We start from the raw sequence: 27,331 nt of genomic DNA on the forward strand, positions 1-27,331 counted from the left end.
TTTGGCTTTCTTTGCTCAATAGTGCCTAGCCTGTGAGAAATGGGTCTTTTTCTCAATTCCTAGTAAGATTGGGGTGTAGCAAAGCAGTCCCCACCTGTGCTCTGAAGTCTGTTCTCCAGAGAGCTGGGTAAAGGGGGTCTGACATCTCATCAGCTAGTGTAGTCAGTTCCAGGGAAAACTAGTGGGATGTCAGCATGTAAGCAGAGTCCTTAGGACTCCTGTTAACAACCCATGTGTACACACCCACGTCTGTCCATTATATATATACATACAATGCCTTTAGGTAGAGGAATTTAGTTTCCTGTTTTGTGTCTCATCTCTATCTTAGTCTATGCTCCATCATTTGCATATGTGGTTGCCTGACTGACCCCTGTAGGCACCTGTGATTGCAGCCTCTGGTTTTTATTCAAGTACCAATCCAGTGAAGGGAGATCCGAGAGCAGAGTAGTGTGGCAGATGTTTATTGAACTAGAGGAGGAGAGCTGAGCCAAGCGCAGCCTAATCACCTCCTCAGAGACTCAGTATTGTGAATCGCCCCTACAGGGTCATTTTTGTACAGCATGAAGTAGCCCTGCACCTGGGCAGGACTGATCTGGGTTGTAGCTCGAAGGACGTGTTCTGCAAAGTCCTCAGCTAAGGAAGGTGCCTGCCCTGGATAGAACCTCTGGAACATCTGGGTCAGCTGCCAGTGTGAGCAGTAGCCCACGTACTCCTTCAGGTCCACTCGCCCAGGGCGTATCAGGGCAGGGTCCAACCTGCGAGAAGAAAGGGAAAGCAGAGTCACAGGCAGCAGTCACACTAGCACCCAAAAGAGATGGCCCCTTGACCTGCTCCTCTCAAGGCACTGAGGAGGTGGGCTCTTGCCTCAGTCTCAGGATCCGTCCTACCTGTCAACATGGTTGGTGGTCATGAACACGATGCGGGCCTCAGTGGAAGCCACACCATCCAAGGCATTGAGCAGTCCACTGAAGGTGAGGCGACCCAGGCCTTGGTACCTTACTGGGTCTGGAGTAAGGCAAAGATAAAGCATGGATAGTCATAGTCCAGCCATAAAATTAGCCAGCCCCACTGTGTACCCTTACCATGCCTCTCATGGGCTCCTGTTGTTAACCCAGGCATCCACTGCCAGCCCTCTGGATTTCTACTGTGTTCTCCTGTTCCGCAGTTACTCACTCCCATTCCTCCAGAACCCCTCACTTACTTTCCGCGGCCAAGTCTCGACTGAGAAAAGCAGCATCCACGTCCTCCAGGAGCACCAGGCTCTGCTGTGGGGCCACGCTCAGCAGGTGGTTGAGCCGGTCATCAGAGAGGCTGGAGTCTGTGAGACTCAGCAGACAGATGCTGTGCTCCAGTTCCCCAGCCAGGGCTGTGCTATGGAGGATGGGATGGCAGGAGGTAGCAGGCAACCTGGAAATGCTTCCTCAGGCCCAGCTACTCTCCTCACAGTCTGGGGACATGTGTCTCAGAGGCCTGACTTCTGGCTCACACCCTCATGTTCCACACATTTCATGTTTATCCTGGCCCCTGGTCCCCAGGCAGCAGTCACACTAGCACCCAAAAGAGATGGCCCCTCGACCTCATTTCCCTTTCCAACCCCATCAGCCCAGTGTTTCCACAAAGGCTTAGTTTTACCAGAGAAATTTTGACTACTCACATAAAACTGCTCTTTCCACAACCAGGGGGCCCATAAAGCAGGTAGCCACGTCTGTAGGGAATGCCTAGGGAAACAGCCAGGATGATACGGATTTTGCCCGATATCCACGTTCATTCCCAGCCCTGCCCGCTGGAAGCCTGATAACCTTGGTAGGGAAAAAAACCATCCTCATACACAACTTTTCATTCCTCTTAATCTCTGGGAATTGGACCAGAACTTTGTATCACCCCATCTGGCCAGAGACCAACCTGTCCCCTCTAAAATGTCAAAAACAGCACAGCAAAGACCTCAGCTGCTTCTCACCTCTGTCAGTGTACCACCTGGGGTTATCAATGAATTCCCGGATGTCTCTGACAATTCGGTCAGCCAGACCCTGTTGTAGAACCACAGAACTCAGTGGCCGCCGGCGGCGTGGATAGCCAAAGGGACGCCATTCAGAGCCCACAGCTGTGTACATCACGGTCTTCCCTTCCTCCTGCTGCAAGGCTAGCTCTCGAGCTGGGAAGAAGATGAGATAAAGCCAATAATTCTCTTCACCATGGCTGGCTGATTCTTCGATTAGGTGGAGCTATGCCAAATAGCTTCCCTCTGGCCCCCTGCTCCCCTGGGCTCACCCCAGTCTGCTTATTCTACCTCCAAACTGCTTATCCTCTGATGTCAAATGTCCCCATCCCTGCAATGTCCCTAGAAAGCCTGCCTGTGCCATCCCACACCTTCCTCCAGGATGTTGAAGAAAACCTTTCGGTCAGTGCCCAGGGCCGTGAAGGTAACAGATTCCCAAGGAGTCCCCGTCTGCAAGTCTATCATCTGCATCTCTCGACTTCGTTCTACCCGGATCCATTTCCCCCGATACCTGAATAAGAACAATCAAAACTGAGTGAGTGAATGGTTCAAACCCAGCTCCCATCATTCTTTTCTACTCTCACAGCCCCCCATGGCTCCCAACCTTACCAGATAAAGTGGTTTCCAGGGCTGGGGACAAATTCAAACTTAGTGGAAATGCGGCCACTCTCATGCTGAAGGTACGAAGTCTCCACACTGAGATGCTGAGTACGGGTACTGTGGCGGATGAGCCAGCTAAGCAACCAAGCGTAGCTCCTGTCTCGAGCAGGGACTTCCAGTGTGATCATGTAATGGCGCCGGAATGCCACCAGGCCCAGTTGGGCACCCTTCCGGGCAAGGGCCAGGACTGTACCCACACCCACCAGTCCAAATCCAGCCCCAAAGTAGGGATTGTCCTTCAGGGCCAGAATAAAGTCTGAAAGTGGCATCTTGAAAGGGAAACACCAAACTTTACTGGCTCTGGGGTGTTGCAAAAACCTACAAGTGGGGAACAGTGGCGATGGGACAAAGCAAAAGATTACTTTAGAAATTGGAATTCTCCAGCCCTGCCACAGGTTAGCACTACTCTGTCGGTCAATATCCTCCTTTTGCGGGGTAAGGGTAGTGTTGGAATGCAAGGGTGGAGACTCCAGGTCCCTCATCCCATTTTGCCCTTCATTACTCTACTCATACCTGTTTCCTACCAGAGGACCATGTCTGGAGATGCCTTAAACCAAAAAGAGCAATATAAACCGGGTTCACATCAGGATAATGGATGGACAGGATTTTTGTGGTCCCTGGTACCAGCTTTGACAGAAAGGGGCCCACTAGCTGGAGTCAGCAAGGGAGAAGCGTCTATTGACTTGTCAATAACCCTATGCCTTGTTACCATGAGTAACGTCCTTCAAATATCCTCTCCCTTACGTTCCCAATATCTAATGTCCTGGGAACATTTATTACTTCCCACCTAAACTATCTTTAAAATTATAGTTCTTGAAATGGCATTTTTCTTCACCTCCTGCTTCACTGAACAGCTACACAAGGGTCCGGATCTTTCATCATAGGGATCAGCTCCAATTCCATCTCTTTCTGCTCCAGCACCTTCAATGGCTGGCCCCCAAGAGACCCCTGAATTGGGTACAAACTCAGCCTGGTACTCAAGGCCCTCCACAATACGGCGCACACCTACCTTTCATGGATTAGTTCCTAACACTACCTGTTCAGCAAATATGCAACAAATATGTTCAACAGATAAGCAACCTCCCACCTCCTTGCTCATGCAGTTCTCTTGGTTCGGAATGCCGGTTCTTTCCTCCCTTATCCTCCTCAACTGAAAACCTACCCATCTGCTACTTTCTCCACGGATCGTTACACTGTAGACAATAAGATCCTGAGGGATAAGCGCAAAGTTGTCTCTAGTACACCTGTCCTTCAACCCGGAACCCCAGCCACTTTGCCCTGCGCCTGGCATGCAGGGAGATCAGCTGACAGCAGTGACCTCGGCCGAGCCTCAGAACTGGGATCCAGAATTCCAAAACACCTATGTATGAAAGGCCACTGACAAAGCTCTCCCGTCCCCGCCCCCTCCGCGACACCCAGAAGCCCCCTCCTGAAACTTGCCCACGCCCCAGCTCGTGCCTCCAGCCACATGGTTTGGGGCAACCAGTCACTCCGCCCACTCACCGCCATGACTCTCTGGCCCTCCGTCTCGTTGGTTTCACCGCGCCCGCACTCTGGGGAAGCAGCGCTCGGCCCCGCCCCGAGTCCTTTCATCTACTTCCCGCCACACCTACCGAGAAGCCCACGCCACTCTACCCCAGAGCTCTCGATGGTGCTTCCTCCGACTTCAGGGCTGGAGTAGGGGTGGAGGGCGGGAAAAACCACAGAGAGAAAACATAGAGTACCACCGCAGCGGCCAGAGGAAGAGAGAGTAGCTTCCACATCCCCGATATACTAGAGGCTGCTGGGCCGGAGGCGGTCGCACAAAGGGGGCCGTGGGCTGCCGCTCCAGCCACGGCCGACCATAGAGATGCGGCTCCAGCCGGCTCTGGGTCCGGAGGTGAGTGAGTGGCTGCGGGGCGGGAACTGGGAAGGGAATGCGGGGTGGAGCGAGCCGGAAGCGAAGTTTTTCCAGCCACGGCCTCAGGGTGGGCCTGGACCCTGGGAACTCTCGGGAGGAGGTACTTGAAGGGAGCACGCAGACGAGATGGGCCCCGGCGCCACAGTCGCGTCATGGCTCTGGACCCCGCCTGGGTACCCGCTGCTCTCAGGAACAAAATCATGACGATGCTCCATACTAAGCCTTCCAGGTTACAAACCGCCTTTCCTGTTCGCTGGCTCTTGTGATCCAGCTCCCGCCCGAAGATATGGACACTGTCATCACCTCCATTTTACAGACAGGAAAGCTGAGGCCCAGAGAAGCGAGGCGACTCTCTGTCCAAGGCCACGCGGAGAGTTAGAACCCAGCGGCAGGTGGGAACCCGGGTCCCTAGGCCGGGGCCCGTTGTTTCTCCCGGCGTGTCTGCCTTAGTCTGTCCTTTCTCTTCCCCAGTGCTCCTACTCGGAAGATAACGCGTGTTTCTTCTCTCGTGCCCATCTGTCTCCTACCTCACCCTGCCCTCCGTCGGGTGAAGGTTCTTAATCTTGACGGCTCAGCGTCCTCCTTGGCTCCCCCCGGAGGCCATGAATGGCCGAGTCGGAAGATTCCCCAGAGCAGAGATAAAATTCAGTAAGTGGAAGCTGCAGTTTACAGAGAATCCCTCTGACAACAGGAGTGCTCTTCCCAGCCACTTTGTGAATCCCTATGAGCAACTGTTTTGAGTCCGTGGAATTCTGGAAGTAGGGACAATCAGATTGCAGGGTCTTGCTTTCTTTCTTTTTTTTTTTTCTTTTTGCAAATTCTCTGTGACTCAATTTCATGAAATGATTACTATTATTCTTATTAATTACTAATTATTCAGCTTAAATTCATTATAGCCGTGTGTAACAGTATGCAATTTAATTGTCATTCATTCCTCAGTTATGTTCTCATATTTAGTTTTAGGTGGTGGTTAATGAGTTTGGAATTTCTCCAAATATGTTACATTATAGATGATAAACCACTGGTTTGGTATGAGATACCTAGCTTTACTCCAATGCAGTTCCCTGTCTGTGGTTCTTCACTGTATTCATTGAAGTGATAATGTCAGTATCACAAAGTGATATTGAAGTAATGATGTCAACAAATTATTAAAAAGCTACACATCTAGGGAGAGAGACTGACAGGTAAACAACAGTGCAGTGTGACCTCGTTTCTGATAGGACTGTGTACAGAGTGCTCTTAGGATGCCAGAAGAGAGAATGGATTAAGAGTGTCAGGAAGCCTTCATGGCAGAAGTGACATTTGTGCAGCTTCTTCAAGGATAGTTAATTGGTTAGCCAGACAAGAGGGGGAGATTGAGAAGGGGAAAGGCATATCAAGCCAAGAGACATGAAGGGCTGTGAGGGTGTGAAAGCAACAGAGAATGAGACGGGTCTGGAGAATGGCACATCATCTGGTTCAGAGACCTGTTGAGGGGAGAAGTGGGAGATGAGTCTGGGAGGTTAGCAGGAGCCAGCTGATGAAGGAAAGGACTTCCTTATAATCATTCTGAGGAATAGTGAGATTATCAAACAGTAAGAGGGAAAGGGACCAGGCAAGGTGGCTCACACCTGTAATCCCAGCATTTTGGGAGGCCAAAACAGGCAGATCACCTGAGGTCAGAAGTTCAAGATCAGCCTGGCCAATATGGTGAAACCCCATGTCTACTAAAAATACAAAATTTAGCCAGGCTTGTGTGGTGCATGCCTGTAGTCCAGCTACTTGGGAGGCTGAAGCAGAAGAATTGCTTGAACCCAGGAGGTGGAGGTTGCAGTGAGACTGCACTCCAGCCAGGGCAACAGAGCGAGACTCCATCTCAAAAAAAAGGAAGGGGAACTTCTGAGATACTTTGGCCCCACCTAATTTTGTTGCAGATAAGAAAACGGAGACCCAGATTGCTTAATGACTTGGCTAAGGGCACTTAGCTATCAGGAGACAACCTGCAGTCATTAATATTTTGGCCGATACTTGTTGGCTCTCTCTTAATAGTCTGTTATCATTTTTTGTTTGTTTTTTTCTTTTTCTTTTTTTATTATCATTTTTATATTTTTTGTTCTGAACATTATCATAAAAAGAAAGCCTCTATTTTGTCTCATAAGGTATGTATGGCATGCTGCCATACAAGAATATGCCTAAGTGGGTGGGCACTGGGCTGTGTACCCACACCAGCTGGGAAGAAAGTAAAAACTCTAACCTTATTTTCTTTTTCTTCTGGTTGGCTTGTCAGCATTTAAGAGGCCAAAACACACAAGTCGTGGTGATGACAGACCCCCTGTTGGACTCACAGCCAGCCAGTAGCACTGGAGAGATGGATGGACTATGCCCTGAGCTATTGCTGATCCCCCCACCTCTCCCTAACCGTGGACTCCTGGGGCCTGTCCAGAGCCCCTGTCCTTCTGGGGACCCCACACCTTTACCTACTGAGCCAGGCTGCCTGCTGGTAGAGGCCACAGCAACTGAAGAGGGACCAGGGAACATGGAGATCATTGTGGAGACAGTAGCTGGAACCCTGACCCCAGGTGCTCCTGGAGAGACCCCAGGTACAAACCCAGTTGCAAGCAGGCCAGTGGGACAAGCAGCCCTGAGGTTTTGCCTGGGCTGTTTTTGATTCCATATAAATATGATGAGAACACAAGGTAGCATCCTATTTTTATACTTGGAGATGTTGTAATTTGGTTTGCAGTTGGTGCATGTTTATTGAAGGCTGGCAAAGTGGTGCACAGCCCTCTACCAAGCTTTTGGCAGAGTCTGTCCTGTGAGGGCTTAGTGTGTGCTAGGCAGTAATCCAGAAAGTAAGACCTTTCTGACACCTCTGCCCACTCCTGGCTTGTCCTTCCTCTTAACAGTCCTTGGAGATTCTTTCTTCCATATTGACCCTCCTACCCAAGAATTACAGCCAGGAATTAAGCAAAAAGCCTGTCTCTACCACCCTGGGCTTGGCAGGGCTTTCCAGAAGTGATCTGGTATTTCCCTGCCCTAGTTTTTTTTGTGTATAACATACTTTACTCATCTAAGGCATGTTGTTAAGAATAGGAGTTGAGCCGGGCGCGGTGGCTCAAGCCTGTAATCCCAGCACTTTGGGAGGACGAGGTGGGTGGATCACGAGGTCAAGAGATCGAGACCATCCTGGTCAACATGGTGAAACCCCGTCTCTACCAAAAATACAAAAAATTAGCTGGGCATGGTGGTGCTTGCCTGTAATCCCAGCTACTCAGGAGGCTGAGGCAGGAGAATTGCCTGAACCCAGGAGGCAGAGGTTGCTGTGAGCCGAGATCGCGCCATTGCACTCCAGCCTGGGTAACAAGAGCGAAACTCTGTCTCAAAAAAAAAAAAAAAGAATAGGAGTTGAGGCCTGGTACAGTGGCACACACCTCTCAGCTACTTGGGAGGCTGAGGCAGGATGATTGCTTGAGCCTAGGAGTTAGAAGCTGCAGTATGTTACGTTCACACCTGTGAATAGCCACTGCACTCCAGCCTGGGCAACATAGTGAGACCCTCATCCCTTTAAAAAAAAAAAAAAAAAAAAAGTAGGAGTTGAGCATTTGTATTTCTCTCAGATTAAAGATTCTCCTTTTATCCATCCCATTATCATCACCTCTTATTTTTAGGAAACTTCCCTGTTTTTTAATTGCCATCCTCCAGCCACAGTTGTCACCACTTCACTTGGCAGTGTAGTATAGTGACAAAGAATACTGGAGGCCGGGCGCAGTGGCTCACGCCTATAATCCCAGCTGTTAGGGAGGCAGAGGCCGGAGGATAGCTTGAGCCCAGGAGCTCAAGACCTGCCTGGGCAATATAGCAAGACCCCGTTCTCCACAAAAAGGGGGAAAAAAAGACAAAAAGTAATAATAATAAGTGTAAGAATATTGGGAAAGATCAGCTAATTTGACCATATAATATTTCCAAACTTTCATGTGGCAAAAGAAATTTAGAAAAAAAAAGGCTAGGAAAAACACTTGCAATATATGAGAAAGTATCTTTAAAATTCAAAGAGCCACAATAAGAAAAACCATCTTTTTTGTTGTTTGATTTCCTTTTCTGTTTTGTTTTGTTTTTGTTTGGGGTTTTTTTTTTTTGAGATGGGGTCTTGCTCTGTCACTCAGGCTGGAGTACAGTGGCACAGTTATAGCTCACTGCAGCCTTGACCTCCTGGGCTTAAGCAGTCCTCTTGTCTCAGCCTCCCATAGCTGGGGCCACAGGTGTATGCCACCCACACCCGGCTAGTTTTTCAATTTTTTGTGTCGAAACAAGGTCTCACCTTGTTGCCCAGGCTAGTCCTGAACTCCTGTGCTCAAGCAATCCTCTCATCTTGGCCTGCTAAAAGAAATCTATGTGCAATACGCTAAAGAAGAAATAAAAGTAGTAACCATACGGAAGGTGCTTAGTCTCACTAGCAAACAAATAAATTCCAGTTAAAAATAAGAGATGGACTTTGGCATAAATTAAACATTTTTAATAATAATACCTGCTATTGATGAGGCTGTAGGAAATGCCATGTTACAGCTTACAGAGATACAAATTAGTATAATCTTTTGAAGGTCAATTTAGCTACATAGCAAATTTAACAATATGCATACTCTGACCACTGTAATTCCACTGTAGGAATCTGTCCTATAGACTTATATACAAGCTGGGCGTGGTGGCTCATGCCTGTCATCCCAACACTTTGGGAGACCGAGGCAGGTGGATCACAAGGTCAGGAGTTCGAGACAAGCCTAGCCTGACCAATATGGTGAAACCCCATCTCTACTAAAAATACAAAAATTAGCTGGGCATGGTTCTGCACGCCTGTAGTCCCAGCTACTCGGGAAGCTGAGGCAGGGGACTCACTTGAACCCAGGAGGCAGAGGTTGCAGTGAGCCGAGATTGCACCACTGCACTCCAGCCTGGCAACAAAGTGAGACTCTGTCTCAAAAAAAAAAAAAAAAAAGAATCATATACATTCACAGAGATACAGGGATGAGGATATATAGGGGAGCTTTGTTTGTAACAGTTGGATACAGCCCAAATGTCCATCTCTAAGGGCAGAATTTATTTATTTTTTAAAATTGTTTTTAGAATAGGCAACATAGGGAGACCCTGTCTCTACAGAAATTTTAAAATTAGCCAGGCATGGTGGTGCTTGTAGTCCCAGCTACTCAGGAGGCTGAGGTGGGAGAATCCTTTGAGCCCGGGAGGTCAAGGCTGCAGTGAGCTGTGATCACATCACCACTGCACTCTAGCCTGGATGACAGAGAGAGAGAGAGACCCTGTTTCCCCATGACCAACCAAAAAAATTATTTGGATTTTTTTGGTCTCCAGGGAAGCAAGGCAGAATTTCATTTTGATTTGTCCATGCTCTGAAAAAACATGAACTGGACAAGAAAATACCAAGTAGATGTAAATGTACTCAAAGATAAAAATATCTTTGATATGTAGCAAGTGGGAAAAAAAGGCTCAAAAAGATACAGACCAAATTGTGTGTGTGAAGGTACTGGGTGGGTATTCTTCCTTTGTATACTTGTATATCATTATAGTTGTTGCACTGAAATTTTTTTTAACAATAAAGAGCAAAAGGATTAGCAGAATAAATGTAGGACATCCCTGGCCTTGAGTCATGGCCCTACCACTAGTAAACATAGTGGCCTTAACCTTACAGAATCTCAGGTCCCTGTTCCCTTAGGGCTGTTGAAGTACCAGAGTGTTTCTTAAGCCTTTCTTAATCAAAAGGCCCATTGCTTTTAAAAAGGCAGCAATTATTATGGAGATGATTTGGCTGTTTTCAGAAAGGATATTCTCCATTTTATCAATTCCTTTGCCTTTGTAAATCTCTTTAAAGAATTTGAAAGTAACATTTGTAATTTATATTGCAGTTACTATCCCTAGTTTGTCATTTTCTTTTGGAAGTTCTGGTTTTTACTTGGGTAAAATATACTGTCTTAATGCTTTCTGGATTTGCTTGTTTGTTCACTCATTTAACAAATATTTATTAAGCACCTACCTTGTACCAAGTCTTGTGCTAGGAATCTAAACACTTTTGCCCGATAGATGGTCCCTGACCTTACGGGGCTTACAGTCCAGGTGTAGAACCAGACTTAAAGTCCATCTGTACTCCATGAATATTAAAAGATTCACCTACATTTTCTACTAGTAACTAACTCCTATGAGTCTTGTTCCATCTGATTCTATGCCTTTCTCTGTCGGTCCTCTGCCTGCAGGTGTCCTGGTAAAGGTGGTGGAGGTGTACTTCTGTGAGCGCTGTGAACAGAGCTTCGCAGAGCCCACTCTGCTGGCCCTGCACCAGTGCAGTGAGACCCATATACAGCCTGTGCAGGGCATCTCTAGCCCCCCATGCTCTGTAGAGCTCCTTCCCAGCAACCCAACACTCCCTGGCCCTCTGCAGGGCCAGAGCCCACCAGGTAGTCCCCTATCATGCCCTGTGTGTAGACAGGAGTTTGCCCAACCCCAGGCCCTGAAGAGCCACTTCAAGATTCACCGGGGCACTCCTGACACCTTCTCCTGCCCAGAATCTGGCTGTGTGTTCTCTGCTGAAGATCGCAAGGGTCTGCAGCACCACCTGAGGCAGACTCACAGAGCAGTTCCTGTGCCCTGTTCTTTCCGGGGCTGCCCTCTGCTTTTCGGGAGCCAGCAGGGCATGGAGCTGCACCGGCAGGCGCATTACCCTTTCCACTGCAGCCACTGCAGCTTCATGGGCTCCAACGTCAAACTCTTCCGGCAGCATCAGCGGAGCCATGGTGCTGGGACACAGGGAGAACTTTCTGCCGTTCAGGGTCTTCCATCCCAGGAGCTGCTGCCAGGTATGAGGCCAAGGGCCAAGCAGTTCCTCCCCCTGGAATTCAGCTACAGTTGATCTTATAGGAGAGGTAGTTGTTTCCAGGGCCATGAATGTGCATGAATATAAGAGAATCTAGATAGTGGCTTAGGAGGTTGGAATTACTGGATGACATGGGAAGACATCTTGAAACAGTTGGAATATATGGGACAAAGAGTAAGTCTTTGTTCATTGACAGTGAGTGAAAGTTGGCTTAGGCTACTTGTAGCCTGAAGTTCCTTAACCAGTATTCTCTAATGATAATCCATTCCAGAATTTTCTAAGAGCAAAAGCAAAAATGACCATCCTTGGCTATAGCCACTAATAGAATGCCTGTAGATTTTCCTTTAGAGCAACTGGGGATTGGGCAGTAGAAGCTGGGGTTATTTTAAAAAGGAAATAACCCTTCGGGCTGGGCACTGTGGTGCATGCGTTAATCCCAGCACTTTGGGAAGCCAAGGTGGATGGATCCTTTGAGCCCAGGAGTTGGAGACCAGCCTGGGCAATGTGGTGAAGTCCTTTCTCTACGAAAATACAAAAATTAGCTGGGTGTGGTGGCTCATGTCTGTAGTCCCAGCTACTCAGGAGGCTGTGGTGGGAAGATCACTTGAGCTCAGGAGGGCAGGTTGCAGTGAGCCGAGATTGTGCCACTGCACTCCAGCCTGAATGTTAGGGTGAGACCCTGTCTCAAAAATAAAAAAGAAAGAAGGAAAGAAAGGAACCTTCAAGGAAGATGGGGTTTACTAGTTGTCATTCCTCTTGGTCTCAAAAAAGCTGAGAGAGCAGTGGAGCAGGAAGAAACAGAAAACGGGCCAGGATTCTGATAAGAGAAGGAATTACAGTCTACCCATTCTCTGCTTTCAGCCCCCTATGACCTCAATGCTGTTAGCTTCATGGAGTCTGAAGTTGGTGCTCTCTGAGGTTTGAGTTACTCTAGACTGGAACATTGCTAGTAACTTAGTTCCTGGTCCTCCTATTTCTCTCTTGAATGGAAATACATTTGTACATAAAACCCAAGATTCCCTTATGCTAAAAGTGGGAGAGGGTGATAATTTCAGCCAATAGGTGGAGAAGTATAAGCATTTAGTGCTGTCATTGGCTTCTGTAGACTTTATCAAGTTTTATGTATCTCCAGCTCCCAATCTGCCTCCAGGAGAGAGAGAAACTTCACAGGAAGCAGGTGCACCCTTGCCTGGGCAGGAGATGGCTGAAGAGGCGAATGTAGAGAAAGAAGGGAAGAGTGACACCCAGAAGGAATCCCAGAAGGCTGTGGATAAAGGCCAAGAGGCTCAGCAGCTGGAAGGTAATGGCATCTTGAGGCTTGAAGCCCTTGGTGGTGGGGAAGAATGGATTGTTGAAACCCTGGCATTGAGGCTCTGGGGTTTGTTTTCTGAGCTTTGGTTCAGATCCTTTTATTCTATTCTACCTTCACTCAAAAGTCAAGGTCTAGTGGGAAAATGATGAGTAAATGGTAAAGACTTTAGTAATACAGTGTTGGGGTAAACAGTTTGCTTTACTGGACTGGTTTTCCTCGGCAGAAAACTCCTGCAGGGAAGCAGAAGGTGATCTTCGTCATATAGAGATGCCAGAAGTTATTGATGATCATCAGCCTATTTTGTCTGGCACTGAGCCCTCCAATATTTTTTTTTTTTTTTTTTTTTGAGACAGACTCTTGCTCTTTCGCCAGGCACCAGGCTGGAGTGCAGTGGTGTGATCTCAGCTCACTGCAACCTCTGCCTCCCAGCTTCAAGCAATTCTCCTGCCTCAGCCTCCCGAGTAGCCAGGATTACAGGCGCATGCCACCACACCCAGCTAATTTTTATATTTTAGTAGAGACTGGGTTTCACTATGTTGGCCAGGATGGTCGTGATCTCTTGACCTTGTGATCCACTCACCTCTGCCTCCCAAAGTGGTGAGATTACAGGCGTGAGCCACCACGCCCAGCCCCCTAATACTTTTTTCTGAATCTTTGCTTCCCAGTTTTCCACCCCAGTAGAATATATGAAAGATCCCACAAGGAGTATAGTTGTTGTCAAGTGAATGAGAAAGATTTGGTTGTATGTTACCAGCTTTATTATTATCTAGAGCCCTGTGGGCCAGTGTTTGGAAGTAAGAGTACTTTACCTTCTTTTGGCTCACTCCCTTGGGGACTCTTTTCCTTCTAATCTTGCTGATCCCTCTGCCTGTCTCCATAGAACAAGGCAGGAAAGAACAAGAATGCTCCATTCAGATTGTTTTAAGCAGCTCTAAATAAAGGCTCAGGAAGAGCAGGTAGCTGAGTAAAGCACTTCAAACAGGCTGTCACAGCAGGTCTGAGAAGCCCTTGTAATTTTGCTTCTCTTAAAACTTGAGTTTCTCACGTTTTCCTTGAGACCACAGTGTTTGAGACCCTTTTGCTTGGTTTCCTGGAGACAGGCCACACATTGTGTCTGAGCAAATTGTGATTCTCCTATTATCTGGCTATCCCCTGACCTGTTGAAGAATCTCACTCTCTCAACTTTCTCTCTCTCTTCCCTCTCCCAGGGGATGTGGTCTCTGGCACCGAGTCCCTCTTCAAGACCCATATGTGTTCAGAGTGTAAGCGCTGCTTTAAGAAGCGGACCCATCTGGTGGAACACTTGCATCTCCACTTCCCAGACCCCAGCCTCCAGTGCCCCAACTGCCAGAAGTTCTTCACCAGTAAGAGCAAGCTCAAGACCCATCTGCTGCGGGAGCTGGGTGAAAAGGCCCACCACTGCCCACTGTGCCACTACAGTGCAGTAGAGAGGAATGCACTCAACCGCCACATGGCCAGTATGCATGAAGACATTTCCAACTTCTACTCGGACACCTATGCCTGTCCTGTCTGCCGTGAGGAATTCCGCCTCAGCCAGGCCCTCAAGGAGCACCTTAAGAGCCACACAGCAGCAGCCGCAGCAGAGCCCTTACCCCTGCACTGCTTTCAGGAGGGCTGCAGCTATGCTGCACCCAGCCGCAAGGCCTTTGTTAAGCACCTGAAGGAGACCCATGGGGTGCGGGCTGTGGAGTGCCGCCACCACTCATGTCCCATGCTCTTTGCCACAGCGGAAGCCATGGAGGCCCACCGCAAGAGCCACTACGCCTTCCACTGCCCCCACTGTGACTTCGCCTGTTCCAATAAGCACCTATTCCGTAAACACAAGAAGCAGGGCCATCCTGGCAGTGAAGAGCTGCGCTGTACCTTCTGCCCCTTTGCCACCTTCAACCCAGTGGCTTACCAGGATCATGTAGGCAAGATGCATGCTCATGAGAAGATCCACCAGTGCCCTGAGTGCAATTTTGCCACTGCCCACAAGAGGGTGCTCATCCGACACATGCTTCTACATACCGGTAGGATTTTCCATCCTTACAATAATGTTGTAATAATGATGGTGATGATAATGGATACAAAGGGCCTTGCATACATTTTCTCATTTAACCCAAAATTCCTAGAGATAGATCTAGTATTCCAAGTTTACAAATGAGCCTTAAGTTGAGTGTCACTTAGCTAGTGAAGTAGTAGAGCTAGGATTTGAATTACAGGCTGATTCCAGAGCCCGTGCTCTAAGCACTATGGTTATGTGCCTTGCTCTTAAGCCCCTGTCCAGTTCTGCCCACCCTAGTCACGTTTGAGTGGGTTAATGCCAAGCTTGAAGAAACCCAGACCAGGACAAATACCTTACTTTGCAATTGTTGTTTCGGGATGTGCTGAGAGAGATGGCTGTGGGGACTGGGCCATCCACATGCATATGGCCTTCCATAGCTTGGGCATCCATGCCACTGAACAAGATGACCTCCAGTGACCTGGAAGTTGCAGATGTTTAACTCGCACTTGTTAATTGCCTTGCAGCATTCTCGATGCTTTAGGTAACAACCAACCCAAGCTTCCTTCTACAGCCTCATCCCATTTGTGATCTCTATGTTAACGTCAGTGGATTGACAGGACATTTTTAGAATTTTATTTTATTTTATTTATTTATTTTTTTTTTTGAGACGGAGTTTCACTCATGTTACCCAGGCTGGAGTGCAATGGCGCGATCTCGGCTCACCGCAACCTCCGCCTCCTGGGTTCAGGCAATTCTCCTGCCTCAGCCTCCTGAGTAGCTGGGATTACAGGCACGCGCCACCATGCCCAGCTAATTTTTTGAATTTTTAGTAGAGACGGGGTTTCACCATGTTGACCAGGATGGTCTCGATCTCTTGACCTCGTGATCCACCCACCTCGGCCTCCCAAAGTGCTGGGATTACAGGCGTGAGCCACTGCACCCGGCCTCTAGAATTTTCATCAAAGACACTGGAATGGGAGAAAAAAATTTTAGGCAGCCAGGGGCAAAGCCATTATTCTCATTGAACTTGTTTCTGCACATGCTTTAGTCACAAAATTTCATGTTTCTGAGGTCTTTCCTAAAGCCTTCCATCTGTATAGTGCTATAGTGCTTTACAGTTTATAGAGTTTTTATGTGTTATCCCATATAATCCACAATAGCAATCCTGTAAGTAAGGCAGGTCAAGATGAGAAAAGAGACAAACTCCGAGACCTACTTTAAGATCACACAGCTAATGTGAGAACCAGAATATGACGTTGCTAGCCTTTCACCATAGGGAAGGGGGTTGGGTGAGTTGGCAGGGTCAACAAGGAGGGGTCTTGAAGGAACCTGGCCCCCGGCATGTCAGTGCCAGGCCTTGACCGTCAACATGACAGCTCATCTTTGAGTTCTCACTGAGTATCACTCATAACTTTAGGACATCTCATTTAATCTTTATACCATCCTTTTGGAGACAAGGAAACAGACAGCTCAAAGCCACATGGGAGTAAGCTAGGATTTAAACTACCACTTAATGGCTCTGTGATTTCTTTGTGCCTCAGTTTCCTTATCTATAAAATGGGGGTGATAATAGCACCTGTCTCTTAAGGATGTTCTGAAGATTTGAGGAGAGGAGGCATTTTTTTTTTTTTTTTTTTTTTTACAAAGTGCTCAGAAGAGTGCTATTCACATAGTAAGAACTTGTTCATGTTGGCGGTTAATATTTTTATTACTATGTTGGACTTCAAAGTCAGAATTCTTGACCATTCTGTTCTAGTGTCTCATTTATTTTTCCTTTTATTGTAGAAAACAAAAGAATTAGGCTAAGTAAAGCAGTTAACTATAGTGTCCACAAGCTGTAAAATAAATCAAGAGTGGACTTTAAGTTAGTTTTGAAAAGCTTGGGCCAGATGCAGTGGCTCATTCCTGTAATCCCAATACTTTGGGAGGCCAAGGTAGGCAGATCACCTGAGGTCAGGAGTTTAAGAACAACAGCCTGGCTAACATGGCGAAACCCCATCTTTACTAAAAATACAAAAAAAATAAGCCGGGCATGGTGGCGGGCACCTGTAATCCCAGCTACTTGGGAGGTTGAGGCACAAGGATCGCTTGAACTCGGGCGGCAGCGGTTGGCAGTGAGCCGAGATCGCACCACTGCACTCCAGCCTGGGCGACAGAGCAAGACTCCATCTCAATTTAAAAAAAGAAAAGAAAAGCTTAGTTTTTACTTTCTTCCCAACTTCATTGGTGTAGGAGTCAGGGGAGTAGTTGTCTGAGAGGGCTGCAAAGCAGCCTTCATTATTGTGAGCTTTTCACCATCTCAGGTAGCACATGAAGCTGTTGTTCCTCCTGTCATCAGGGCAGGCTTGCTGGAAGATATGGTCTGTCCACTCGATCTGTATCTGACCTGTGTTCTCTCCCCTCATCCTCACCCCCCCGTGTCAGGTGAGAAGCCTCACAAGTGTGAGCTGTGTGACTTCACATGCCGAGACGTGAGCTACCTATCCAAGCACATGCTGACCCACTCCAACACCAAGGATTACATGTGCACTGAATGTGGCTATGTCACCAAGTGGAAGCACTACCTCCGTGTGCACATGCGAAAACATGCAGGGGACCTCAGGTACAAGCACACACATATGCCTCCATCCCAATCCCAAGAATCTTATGTCAAGCTAGCTTCCTCTTGGATCCAACTTCTGGCCCTCTTGCTTTCTCTGGTCCCTAGAGCGTCTCCTCCCAGGGCTGGGTGTGGTGGCTCACACCTGTAATCCCAGCACTTTGGGAGGCTGAGGCAGGTGGATTGCTTGAACTTGGGAGTTCACGCCCAGCCTGCACAACACCCCATCTCTACTAAAAATACAAAAATTAGCTGGGCGTGGTAGCAGGTGCCTATAATTCTAGCTTCTTGGGAGGATGGAGCACTAGAATTGCTTGAGCCCTGGAGGCGGAGGTAGCAGTGAGCCAAGATTGCACCACTGTACTCCAGCCTGGGCGACAGAGTAAGACTCTGTTTCAAAAACGAAAAGAAAAGAAAAAAGAGTTTCCTTCTAACACCCTTCTCTGCTCCCACCGTCTCAACTCCATTGCCCACAGCTGGCCTCTGTGACTGTGGCTTAGTCGCATGGTGAATGCTCTCTGGGCTCCAGGAAGGGAGTATAGACCTCAAATATATGCCTAGAGACTAAGGTGTCACTTGAGTTCTCAATTTGGCCCTGGCAAAGTGGATAGACTCTATTTTCATGCCCCAATCTTGGCCACTTCCAAATCCAGGCAAATTCTTTGACCTATGGCACAGCTGGCTAAGGGGTCTCTAGAGCTGACATGCCTCTCTCTGTGGGAGAAGGGGAACGAGGCACAGAAACCTGCCCTGTGGAGATGTAGCCACATCAGCTCCTTAGAAGTCTATAGTGGGCTGGCCGGGCATGGTGGCTCACACCTGTAATCCCACTTTGGGAGGCTGAGGTGGGTGGATCACCTGAGGTCAGGAGTTTGAGATCAGCCGGGCCAACATGGTGAAACCCCGTCTCTACCAAAAATTCAAAAGTTAGCTGGGTATGGTGGTGGGCGCCTGTAATCCCAGCTACTCAGGAGGCTAAGGCAGGAGAACTGCTTGAACCTGGGAGGCAGAGGTTGCAGTGAGTCAAGATCGTGCCACTACACTCCAGCCTAGGCAACAAGAGTGAAACTCCATCTCAAAAAAAAAAAAAAAAAAAAAAAAAAAAAGAAGACGTCTACAGTGGGACATGCTGATTTATGCTTACTTTCTTTTAGGAAGGCAATACAGAATTGGGCTTAGAACACAGGTCCTGAAGCTAGGCTGTCTCTGCTCCTGGCTTCCTTTGTAACCAACCTTATCCAAGTTACTTACTACTGTGATTTGGTTTTCTCACTTGGAAAATAGAGATGTCAGTTTCATGGGGTGGTAAAAAGGAGGGTTACATCAGGTGACACATGTACGATACTGAGTGCACAGCCTGGCCCACCGTGAGTATTTACTGAGTGATTCTTAGTTGTGATTATCATGATTGTCTCTCCCTTTCCGTCCTCCCCAGGTATCAGTGCAACCAGTGCTCCTATCGCTGCCACCGGGCTGATCAGCTGAGCAGCCACAAGCTGCGGCATCAGGGCAAGTCTCTGATGTGTGAGGTGTGTGCCTTCGCCTGCAAGCGGAAGTATGAGTTGCAGAAGCACATGGCTTCCCAGCACCACCCTGGCACACCAGCCCCACTCTACCCTTGCCACTACTGCAGCTACCAGAGCCGCCACAAGCAGGCCCTGCTGAGCCATGAGAACTGCAAGCATACCCGCCTCCGTGAATTCCACTGTGCCCTCTGTGACTACCGCACCTTCAGCAACACCACACTCTTGTTCCACAAACGCAAGGCCCATGGCTATGTACCTGGAGACCAAGCCTGGCAGCTCCGCTATGCGAACCAGGAGTCAGAAGTGGCCAGGCAAGGCCCGACACCCCCACCAGATTCAGAGCCCTCAAGCCAGCTGTCTGCCCAGCCTGAGGGGCTAGGCCATGAACCTGGGACTGTGGTGGACCCCAGCTTGGACCAGGCCCTGCCAGAGATGAGTGAGGAGGTCAGCACTGGAAGACAGGAGGCCAGTGAGGCTCCCCATGGGGATGACCTGGTTGGCAGTCCCAGCCCTGCAGAGGTGGAGGAGGGCAGCTGCACACTACACCTAGAGGCCCTGGGAGTAGAGCTAGAGTCTGTGGCTGGGCCACCCCTTGAAGAGATCGCTGAAACAGCTCCTGTGGAGTTCAGGCCCCTGGGACTGGAAGGGCCAGAGGGACTGGAAGGACCAGAGCTATCTAGCTTTGAAGGTATTGGGACTTCTGACTTGGGTGCTGAGGAAAATCCCATACTGGAAAAGCCAGTGTCTGAGCCCTCCTCAAATCCTCCATCCTTAGAGGAAACCCCTAACAACTGGGTAGGAACCTTCAAGGCAACTCCACCTTCTGAGACGGCACCCTTGCCCCCATTGCCTGAGTCAGAGTCGTTACTCAAGGCCCTAAGGAGACAGGACAAAGAACAAGCAGAGGCATTGGTGCTAGAGGGGCGGGTGCAGATGGTAGTGATCCAGGGAGAGGGGCGAGCCTTCCGCTGCCCACACTGCCCTTTTATCACTCGCCGGGAGAAGGCCCTGAATCTGCACTCCAGGACTGGGTGCCAGGGCCGAAGAGAGCCCCTGCTGTGCCCTGAGTGTGGGGCTAGCTTCAAGCAACAACGTGGCCTCAGCACCCACCTGCTGAAGAAGTGCCCTGTTCTGCTCAGAAAGAGCAAGGGCTTGCCCAGACCAGATTCACCCATCCCTCTGCAACCTGTGCTCCCAAGTACCCAGGCCTCGGAGGACACAGAAAGTGGGAAGCCCCTACCTGCACCACTAGAAGCAGAGCTACTGCTTCCAAAAAATACTCCTTTGGAGCGTCCCAGGGAGCCAGAAGAAACAGAGGAGTCTCTTGCCACAGTCTGTGGCTCCCCAGTCCCTCCTACAGGAAACACCTCACCCACAGAGGTCCCTAAAAAGTACCACTTTGAACAGGGCAAGTTTCATTGCAACTCGTGCACATTTCTTTGTTCTCGGCTCTCCTCTATTACCTCTCACGTGGCTGAAGGCTGCAGGGGAGGACGTGGTGGGGGAGGAAAACGAGGGACCCCCCAGACCCAGCCTGTTGTGTCCCCGTTGAGCAATGGGGACTCTGTTCCCCTGAATAATGGGAGTACAGAGTCCAGCTCCGGTGATGGGGATACTGTTCTAGTTCAAAAGCAGAAGGGGGCTCGCTTCTCCTGCCCTACCTGTCCCTTTAGCTGCCAGCAGGAACGGGCTCTGAGGACTCACCAGACCCGGGGCTGTCCCCTTGAGGAGTCTGGAGAGCTGCACTGTGGACTCTGCTCATTCACTGCTCCTGCTGCTGCCGCCTTAAGGCTCCACCAGAAGCGGAGGCACCCCACTGCGGCCCCAGCCCGTGGGCCCCGGCCCCATCTGCAGTGCGGGGACTGTGGCTTCACCTGCAAACAGAGCCGTTGCATGCAGCAGCACCGGCGTCTCAAGCACGAGGGGGTGAAGCCCCATCAGTGCCCCTTCTGTGACTTTTCCACCACCAGACGGTACCGGTTAGAGGCTCACCAGTCCCGACACACAGGCGTTGGCCGGATCCCCTGCAGCTCTTGCCCCCAGACATTTGGTACCAACTCAAAACTACGCTTGCACCGGTTAAGGGTACATGACAAAACACCCACCCACTTCTGTCCACTTTGTGACTATAGTGGCTACCTTCGCCATGACATCACTCGTCATGTCAACAGCTGCCACCAAGGCACCCCAGCCTTTGCCTGCTCCCAGTGTGAAGCCCAGTTTAGCTCAGAGACAGCACTTAAGCAGCATGCTCTGCGCCGACACCCCGAGCCTGCACAGCCTGCCCCTGGCTCTCCTGTAGAGACCACAGAGGGCCCCCTGCACTGTTCCCGCTGTGGGTTGCTGTGCCCCAACCCTGCCAGCTTACGAGGACACACCCGTAAACAGCACCCGCGGCTTGAGTGTGGGGCCTGCCAGGAGGCCTTCCCTAGCCGACCAGCTCTGGACGAGCACCGGAGGCAGCAGCATTTCAGCCACCGCTGTCAGCTCTGTGACTTTGCTGCCCGGGAGCGGGTGGGCCTGGTAAAGCACTACCTGGAACAGCATGAGGAGACTTCATCCTCTGTGGCAGCTTCAAATGGGGATGAGGATGCTGGCCAGCCCCCTCTACGCTGCCCCTTTTGTGACTTTGCATGCCGTCATCAGCTGGTACTAGATCACCATGTGAAAGGGCATGGGGGCACCCGTCTCTACAAGTGTACTGATTGTGCGTACAGCACCAAGAACCGGCAGAAGATCACCTGGCACAGCCGCATCCACACTGGAGAAAAGCCTTACCACTGTCACCTCTGCCCCTATGCCTGTGCTGACCCCTCTCGCCTCAAGGTAATGTCAGGATATGAGACAGGAAGTGGAAGGAGCACAGGCTCTGGAGTTAAGCTGCCTGGCCCCTCTTCTTCCAGATATTAGCTCTGTGACTTTGGGAAGGTTCCTTTACCAAGCCTCAGATTCTTCATCTATTAAAAAAAAAAAAAAAAAAAAAAAAAGAACTTACCAATTTCATAGGGTTGTTGTAAAGATAAAGTTTCGTAATATGGCTCACGCCTGTAATAACACTTTGAGATGCCAAGGTAGGAAGATGGCTTGAAGCCAGGAGTTGAAGACCACTCTGGGCAGCAAAGGAAGATCCCATTACAAAAAAATTTTTTAGCTAGGCCTGGTGGCTTACCCCTGTAATCCCAACACTTTGGGAGGCCGAGGTGGGTGGATCACCTGAAGTCAGGAGTTTGAGACCAGCCTGGCCAACATGGTGAAACTCTGTCTCTATTAAAAGTATAAAAATTAGCCAGGCATAGTGGTAGGCACCTGTAATCCCAGCCACTTAGGAGGCTGAGGCAGGAAAATTGTTTGAACCTGGGAGGTGGAGGTTGCAGTGAGCCAAGATCAAAGCCACCGCACTCCAGCCTGAGCAACAAGGGCAAGACTCCATCTCAAAATAAAAAATTTTTTTTAAATTAGCTTGGCATGGTGGCATATACCTATAGTCCCAGGAGGACTGTAGTACTCAGGGGGCTGAGGTGGAAGGATTGCTTGAGCCTGGAAATTTGAGGCTACACTGAGCTATGATCATGCCATTGTACCCCAGCCTGGGTGACAGAGCAAAACCCCATTAAAAAAAAAAAAATTCATGTCCAGGTGTGGTGGCTTATGCCTGTAATCCCAGCACTTTGAGGCTAAGGCGAGAGGATTGCTTGAGCCCAGGAGTTTGAGACCAGCCAGGGCAACATATTGAGACTCTGTCTTTACAGAAAAAATTATTTTAATTAGCTGAACATTGTGGTGTATACTTGTAGTCCCAGCTGCTTTGGAGGCTTGGGTGGTTAAGGCTGCAGAGAGCTGTGATCCCACCAGTTCACTCCAGCCTGGCCAATAGGGTGAGATTGTATCTTTTTTTTTTTTTTTTTTTGAGATGGAGTCTTGCTCTGTCACCCAAGCTGGAGTGCAGTGATGTAATCTCGGCTCACTGCAGCCTCCACCCCCTGGGTTCAAGCGATTCTCCTGCCTCAGCCTCCCAAGAAGCTGGGACTACAGGTGCATACCACCATGCTTGGCTAATTTTTTTGTATTTTTAGTAGAGACAGGGTTTCACCGTTTAGCCAGGATGGTCTCACCATGCCCAGCCTGAGACCCTGTCTCTTTAAAAAAAAAAAAAAAAAAAAAATCCCTAGCAAGCAAACTGAAGATTAAAAAAAATAAAGTTCCATAATGTCTGCTGGCCATATGATAAAAGTATAGAGTAGGGTGGGAATAATCTGCATAATAACGGATGACATTTATTGAGCACTTAAAATATTTTGCAGCACTATAATTCTAATCCTTTCAAAAATATGACATAGGCCGGGCGCGGTGGCTCAAGCCTGTAATCCCAGCACTTTGGGAGGCCGAGGCGGGTGGATCACAAGGTCAAGAGATCGAGACCATCCTGGTCAACATGGTGAAACCCCGTCTCTACCAAAAATACAAAAAATTGGCTGGGCATGGTGGCGCATGCCTGTAATCCCAGCTACTCAGGAGGCTGAGGCAGGAGAATTGCCTGAACCCAGGAGGCGGAGGTTGCGGTGAGCCGAGATCGCGCCATTGCACTCCAGCCTGGGTAACAAGAGCGAAACTCCGTCTCAAAAAAAAAAAAAAAAAATGACATATAGATACTTTATTCCCCATTTTACAGATTAGTAGACTAAGAATTAGGTATTAGACCATCTAGGACACAGCTAGTAAGTGACAGACCTAAGGCAAACCTAGGATACCAAACTGACCAGACTGGGGGACCTGGTTGGTAAGCGGCATGTGGATAGGATGGGAGCAGGGGACAGGGTTATCTGCCAACAGTTTCTCTGCCTACCTGTCCCTACTTCTGCATCCAGTGAGCACCAAAGGGTACACGTTTTCTGCTTTTTGCTCTTGCCTCTTCCAGTACCACATGCGGATCCACAAGGAGGAACGGAAGTACCTGTGCCCTGAGTGTGGCTACAAGTGCAAGTGGGTCAACCAGCTCAAATACCACATGACCAAGCACACAGGTGAGTCTTCGTGGTTTTGACAGGCCTGAAGGGTTCCCTTGTTCCCTGGCAAGCCTAACCTCACCAAGGTGGTGTATGTCCTTGGTCAGATTCAGGGCCAACATCAATTTTCACATTGGGAGTAGAGGGTAGGCTGGGGTTGTATGTGCCAGAATGGCTCCCCAGCCCACTGAAGGCCTGTCAGGATCAGAAGGGAAGAACCTGAGAGCCTGGACATGTGTACGTTCCAAAAGTTTCCCAGGTGACTGTGTTACAAGGTCATTTATCTCCTGCTGAGAACCCCCAACTCAAACTTGCGTGACTGAGGGCAGATTTACCTGGTTCCTTTTTTTTTTTTTTTTTTTTTTTAATATATATAATGAAATATTACCTGGTTCTTAACACAGAGATGATGGAACTGTCATGAGTTAAAAGGAGAAAGTAGAGGGTTCCCCTGTTACAATCTGTCCTTTTCTTCTGGGTATGGAATCCACAAACTTGGTGGTGGTGGTGGTGGTGGCGGCGGCGGCGGCGGCGGTGGCAGTGGTGGTGGTGGTTTTTTGTTTTTGAGACGGAGTCTCACTCACCAGACTGGAGTGCGGTGGTGAGATCTCGACTCACTACAACCTCCACCTCCTGGGTTCAAGGGATTCTCCTGCCTCAGCCTCCTGAGTAGCTGGGATTACAGGCACATGCTACCACACCCAGCTAATTTTTTTGTATTTTAATAGAGATGGGGGTTTTATCACATTGGCCAGGATGGTCTCGATCTCCTGACCTCGTGATCTGCCCGCCTCGGCTTCCCAAAGTGTTGGGATTATAGGCGTGAGCCACCACACCCAGCATTTGGCTTTTGAAAGCACACAATCTGGGCCGGATGCAGTGGCTCATGCCTATAATCCCAGCACTTTGGGAGGCCAAGACAGGTGGATCACGAGGTCAAGAAATTGAGACCATCCTGGCCAACAGGTGAAACTCTGTCTTTACTAAAAATAAATTAGCCAGTTGTGGTGGCGTGCACCTGTAGTCCCAGTTACTCGGCAGGCTGAGGCAGGAAAATCGCTTGAACCCAGGAGGGGGGAGGTTGTAGTGAGCCGAGATCGCACCACTACACTCCAGCCTGGAGACAGAGGGAGACTCCATCTCAAAAAAAATAAAAAACAAACAGGCCAGGTACAGTGGCTCATGCCTGTAATCCCAGCACTTTGGGAGGCCAAGGCAGGTGGATCATGAGGTCAGGAGTTCAAGACCAGACTGGCCAACGTGGTGAAACCCTGTCTCTACTAAGAAATACAAAAATTAGCTGGGCATGGTGGTTCATGCCTTAATCCCAGCTACTTGGGAGGCTGAGGTAGGAGAACTGCTTGAACCAGGACCAGGAGGTGGAGGTTGTAGTGAGCTGAGATCACACCACTGCACTCCAGCCTGGGCTACAGAGCAAGTCTCCAACTCAAAAAAAAAAAAAAAAAAAAAAAAAAAAAAACCCAAAAAATAGCTGGTGGTGGCACATGCCTGTAGTCCCAGCTACTCAGGAGGCTGAGGCAGGGGAATCGTTTGAATCTGGAAGGCAGAGGTTGCAGTGAGCCAAGATCACTCCACTGCACTCCAGCCTGGCGACAGAGCAAAGCTCCGTCTCAAAAAAAAAAAACCACGTAATTGTGTGCCTGTGCTTATTGCATATGATCCTCCATATATGGAGGAGTTGATTAGGGGCATTTCAAGGCCCTTTGCTTTTATGAATTCCACTTCTTTCACCTCTACTTCTTTCCTCCTACGTATTTCTTTAACTTATTTTTTATTTTTATTTTTTTAGTGACAGGGTCTTGCTCGGTTGCCCATGCTGGAGTGCAGTGGTGCAGTCACAGCTCACCACAACCTCAAACTCCTGGGTACAAGCAATCTTCTTGCCTTAGCCTCCCAGTTAGCTGGGACTACAGGTGCACATCACCACACTCACCTAATTTTTTTTGTAGAGACAGGGTCTTTGACTTTTTGAGTTGAACAAGCAGTTGTATTTAAATGAATTCTCAAATTCCATGAGTACCCTGTGACCAAAAGAGGGTTGTAATTTCCCATGTATGTGGAAACTGTTCCATATTTGAATATTCATTACTCTCAGATAAGCTAACTGGTTAGAGGTCCAGTTAATCATCAGCATCCTTTGGGCACCCACAACATTGATTGCTGGGACTACAACATTGATTTCTTATGGATGTACAAGGATGCTGTGTTGGAAGAGCACAGAAATGTCAGACAGGGCCGGGCGCGGTGGCTGACACCTATAATCCTAGCACTTTGGGAGGCCAAGGTGGGCAGATCACCTGAGGTCAAGAGTTTGAAACCAACCAGGCCAACATGGTGAAACCCTGTCTCCACTAAGAATACAAAATTAGCTGGGCACAGTGTCTCATGCCTGTAATCCAACCACTTTGGAGGCCAAGGTGGGTGGATCACAAAAGAATACAGAATTAGCCGGGTGTAGTGGTGCATGCCTGTTATCCCAGCTATTTGGGAGACTGAGGCAGAAGAATTGCTTGAACCTGGGAGAAAGAGGTTGCAGTCAGCTGAGATCACACCATTGCACTCCAGCCTGGGCAACAAGAGCAAACTCCATCTCAAAATAAATGTCAGAGAGGACTCGAGGACTGGAGCATTCCAAAGTACGCTCGTTAACCTGCTGTGTGCATTCTTTATATTTGTGGATCACAGTAACTCCAGTGAACCTTGCTCCACCACCTTTCATTGGTGATTTGTTCCCTGTCCTGTAGGACTGAAGCCATACCAGTGTCCCGAGTGTGAGTACTGCACCAACCGGGCTGATGCACTTCGTGTGCACCAGGAGACACGGCACCGAGAGGCACGGGCTTTCATGTGTGACCAGTGTGGCAAGGCCTTCAAGACGCGCTTCCTGCTGCGTACCCACCTTCGCAAGCACAGTGAGGCCAAACCCTATGTGTGCAACGTGTGCCACCGTGCTTTCCGCTGGGCTGCTGGCCTGCGCCATCATGCCCTCACCCACACCGACCGCCACCCCTTCTTTTGCCGCCTCTGCAACTACAAGGCCAAGCAAAAATTCCAGGTGGTCAAGCACGTGCGCAGGCACCACCCTGACCAAGCCGACCCAAACCAGGGTGTGGGCAAAGACCCCACCACCCCCACGGTGCACCTGCATGATGTGCAGCTGGAGGATGCCAGCCCTCCTGCTCCTGCCACTCCCCACACTGGACCTGAGGGCTGACAGCCTGCCCCACCTCCTGGAGAGGAAGAGGGTATGGTCTGAGATGCGCAGACGTTGACCAGCGCTAGCCTGAGGAGCTCAGAGCCTAAGGGAAGACTGGCTTTTGGGGTGCAAGGGTGACTAGAATCCTCCTGGGACTCGCTATAGTACTTTGAAATTATCACCCATATAAAAGAGAGACATGGACTACAACACTGATTTCTTTCTTTTTTTTTTTTTTTTCCGAGACAGAGTTTTGC

At 49.2% G+C, this 27,331-nt stretch overlaps 2 protein-coding genes across 17 annotated transcripts; one reads left to right on the plus strand and one right to left on the minus strand.

The window, feature by feature from the left end:
- Positions 1-445: 445 nt before the first annotated feature.
- LOC116551778 (mitochondrial chaperone BCS1) lies at positions 446-4,261 on the minus strand. Of its 10 annotated transcripts, none has more exons than XM_032278205.1 (9): positions 4,160-4,241; positions 3,492-3,586; positions 2,606-2,974; positions 2,393-2,507; positions 1,958-2,152; positions 1,655-1,718; positions 1,202-1,371; positions 888-1,005; positions 446-755 (listed from the first exon to the last, which is right to left on the minus strand). In XM_032278205.1, the coding sequence occupies exons 5-9, from the start codon at positions 2,109-2,111 to the stop codon at positions 503-505; spliced, it is 759 nt and encodes a 252-aa protein (XP_032134096.1). In that variant the 5' UTR covers positions 2,112-2,152; positions 2,393-2,507; positions 2,606-2,974; positions 3,492-3,586; positions 4,160-4,241; the 3' UTR covers positions 446-502. The 10 variants fall into 10 exon arrangements, with proteins under 10 accessions (XP_032134096.1, XP_032134089.1, XP_032134088.1 ...); XM_032278198.1 differs by having other exon boundaries at positions 2,368-2,507; positions 4,160-4,240; XM_032278197.1 differs by lacking the exon at positions 3,492-3,586 and having other exon boundaries at positions 2,368-2,507; positions 4,160-4,261.
- A 330-nt stretch (positions 4,262-4,591) lies between these two features.
- Positions 4,592-27,286, plus strand: ZNF142 (zinc finger protein 142). Of its 7 annotated transcripts, XM_032278184.1 has the most exons (10): positions 4,592-4,948; positions 5,028-5,204; positions 6,823-7,135; positions 10,793-11,392; positions 12,542-12,709; positions 13,930-14,754; positions 17,154-17,331; positions 18,764-21,680; positions 23,770-23,875; positions 26,623-27,286. In XM_032278184.1, the coding sequence occupies exons 3-10, from the start codon at positions 6,856-6,858 to the stop codon at positions 27,090-27,092; spliced, it is 5,544 nt and encodes a 1,847-aa protein (XP_032134075.1). In that variant the 5' UTR covers positions 4,592-4,948; positions 5,028-5,204; positions 6,823-6,855; the 3' UTR covers positions 27,093-27,286. The 7 variants fall into 7 exon arrangements, with proteins under 7 accessions (XP_032134075.1, XP_032134078.1, XP_032134081.1 ...); XM_032278190.1 differs by lacking the exon at positions 6,823-7,135 and having other exon boundaries at positions 4,782-4,948; positions 11,271-11,392; XM_032278187.1 differs by lacking the exons at positions 6,823-7,135; positions 10,793-11,392 and having other exon boundaries at positions 4,593-4,948; positions 5,110-5,204.
- Positions 27,287-27,331: the final 45 nt, after the last annotated feature.

This window comes from Sapajus apella, unplaced genomic scaffold (genome assembly GCF_009761245.1).
Source record: "Sapajus apella isolate SASKATOON/1434 unplaced genomic scaffold, GSC_monkey_1.0 scaffold10, whole genome shotgun sequence".
In the NCBI taxonomy this organism is placed as follows: Eukaryota; Metazoa; Chordata; class Mammalia; order Primates; family Cebidae; genus Sapajus; species Sapajus apella.

Bases quoted from the DNA above. Each gene is read 5' to 3' on its own strand.
- LOC116551778 (XM_032278196.1), bottom strand. From the start codon at position 3,138: ATGAGGGACCTGGAGTCTCCACCCTTGCATTCCAACACTACCCTTACC. The intron at 2,153-2,367 runs GTGTGGGATGGC...TCTTCTTCCCAG, and splicing joins CTTCAACATCCTGGAGGAAG to CTCGAGAGCTAGCCTTGCAG. The intron at 1,006-1,201 runs GTAAGTGAGGGG...GCCTTACTCCAG, and splicing joins TCGAGACTTGGCCGCGGAAA to ACCCAGTAAGGTACCAAGGC.
- ZNF142 (XM_032278184.1), top strand. From the start codon at position 6,856: ATGACAGACCCCCTGTTGGACTCACAGCCAGCCAGTAGCACTGGAGAG. The intron at 7,136-10,792 runs GTACAAACCCAG...CTCTGCCTGCAG, and splicing joins TGCTCCTGGAGAGACCCCAG to GTGTCCTGGTAAAGGTGGTG. The intron at 12,710-13,929 runs GTAATGGCATCT...TCCCTCTCCCAG, and splicing joins AGAGGCTCAGCAGCTGGAAG to GGGATGTGGTCTCTGGCACC.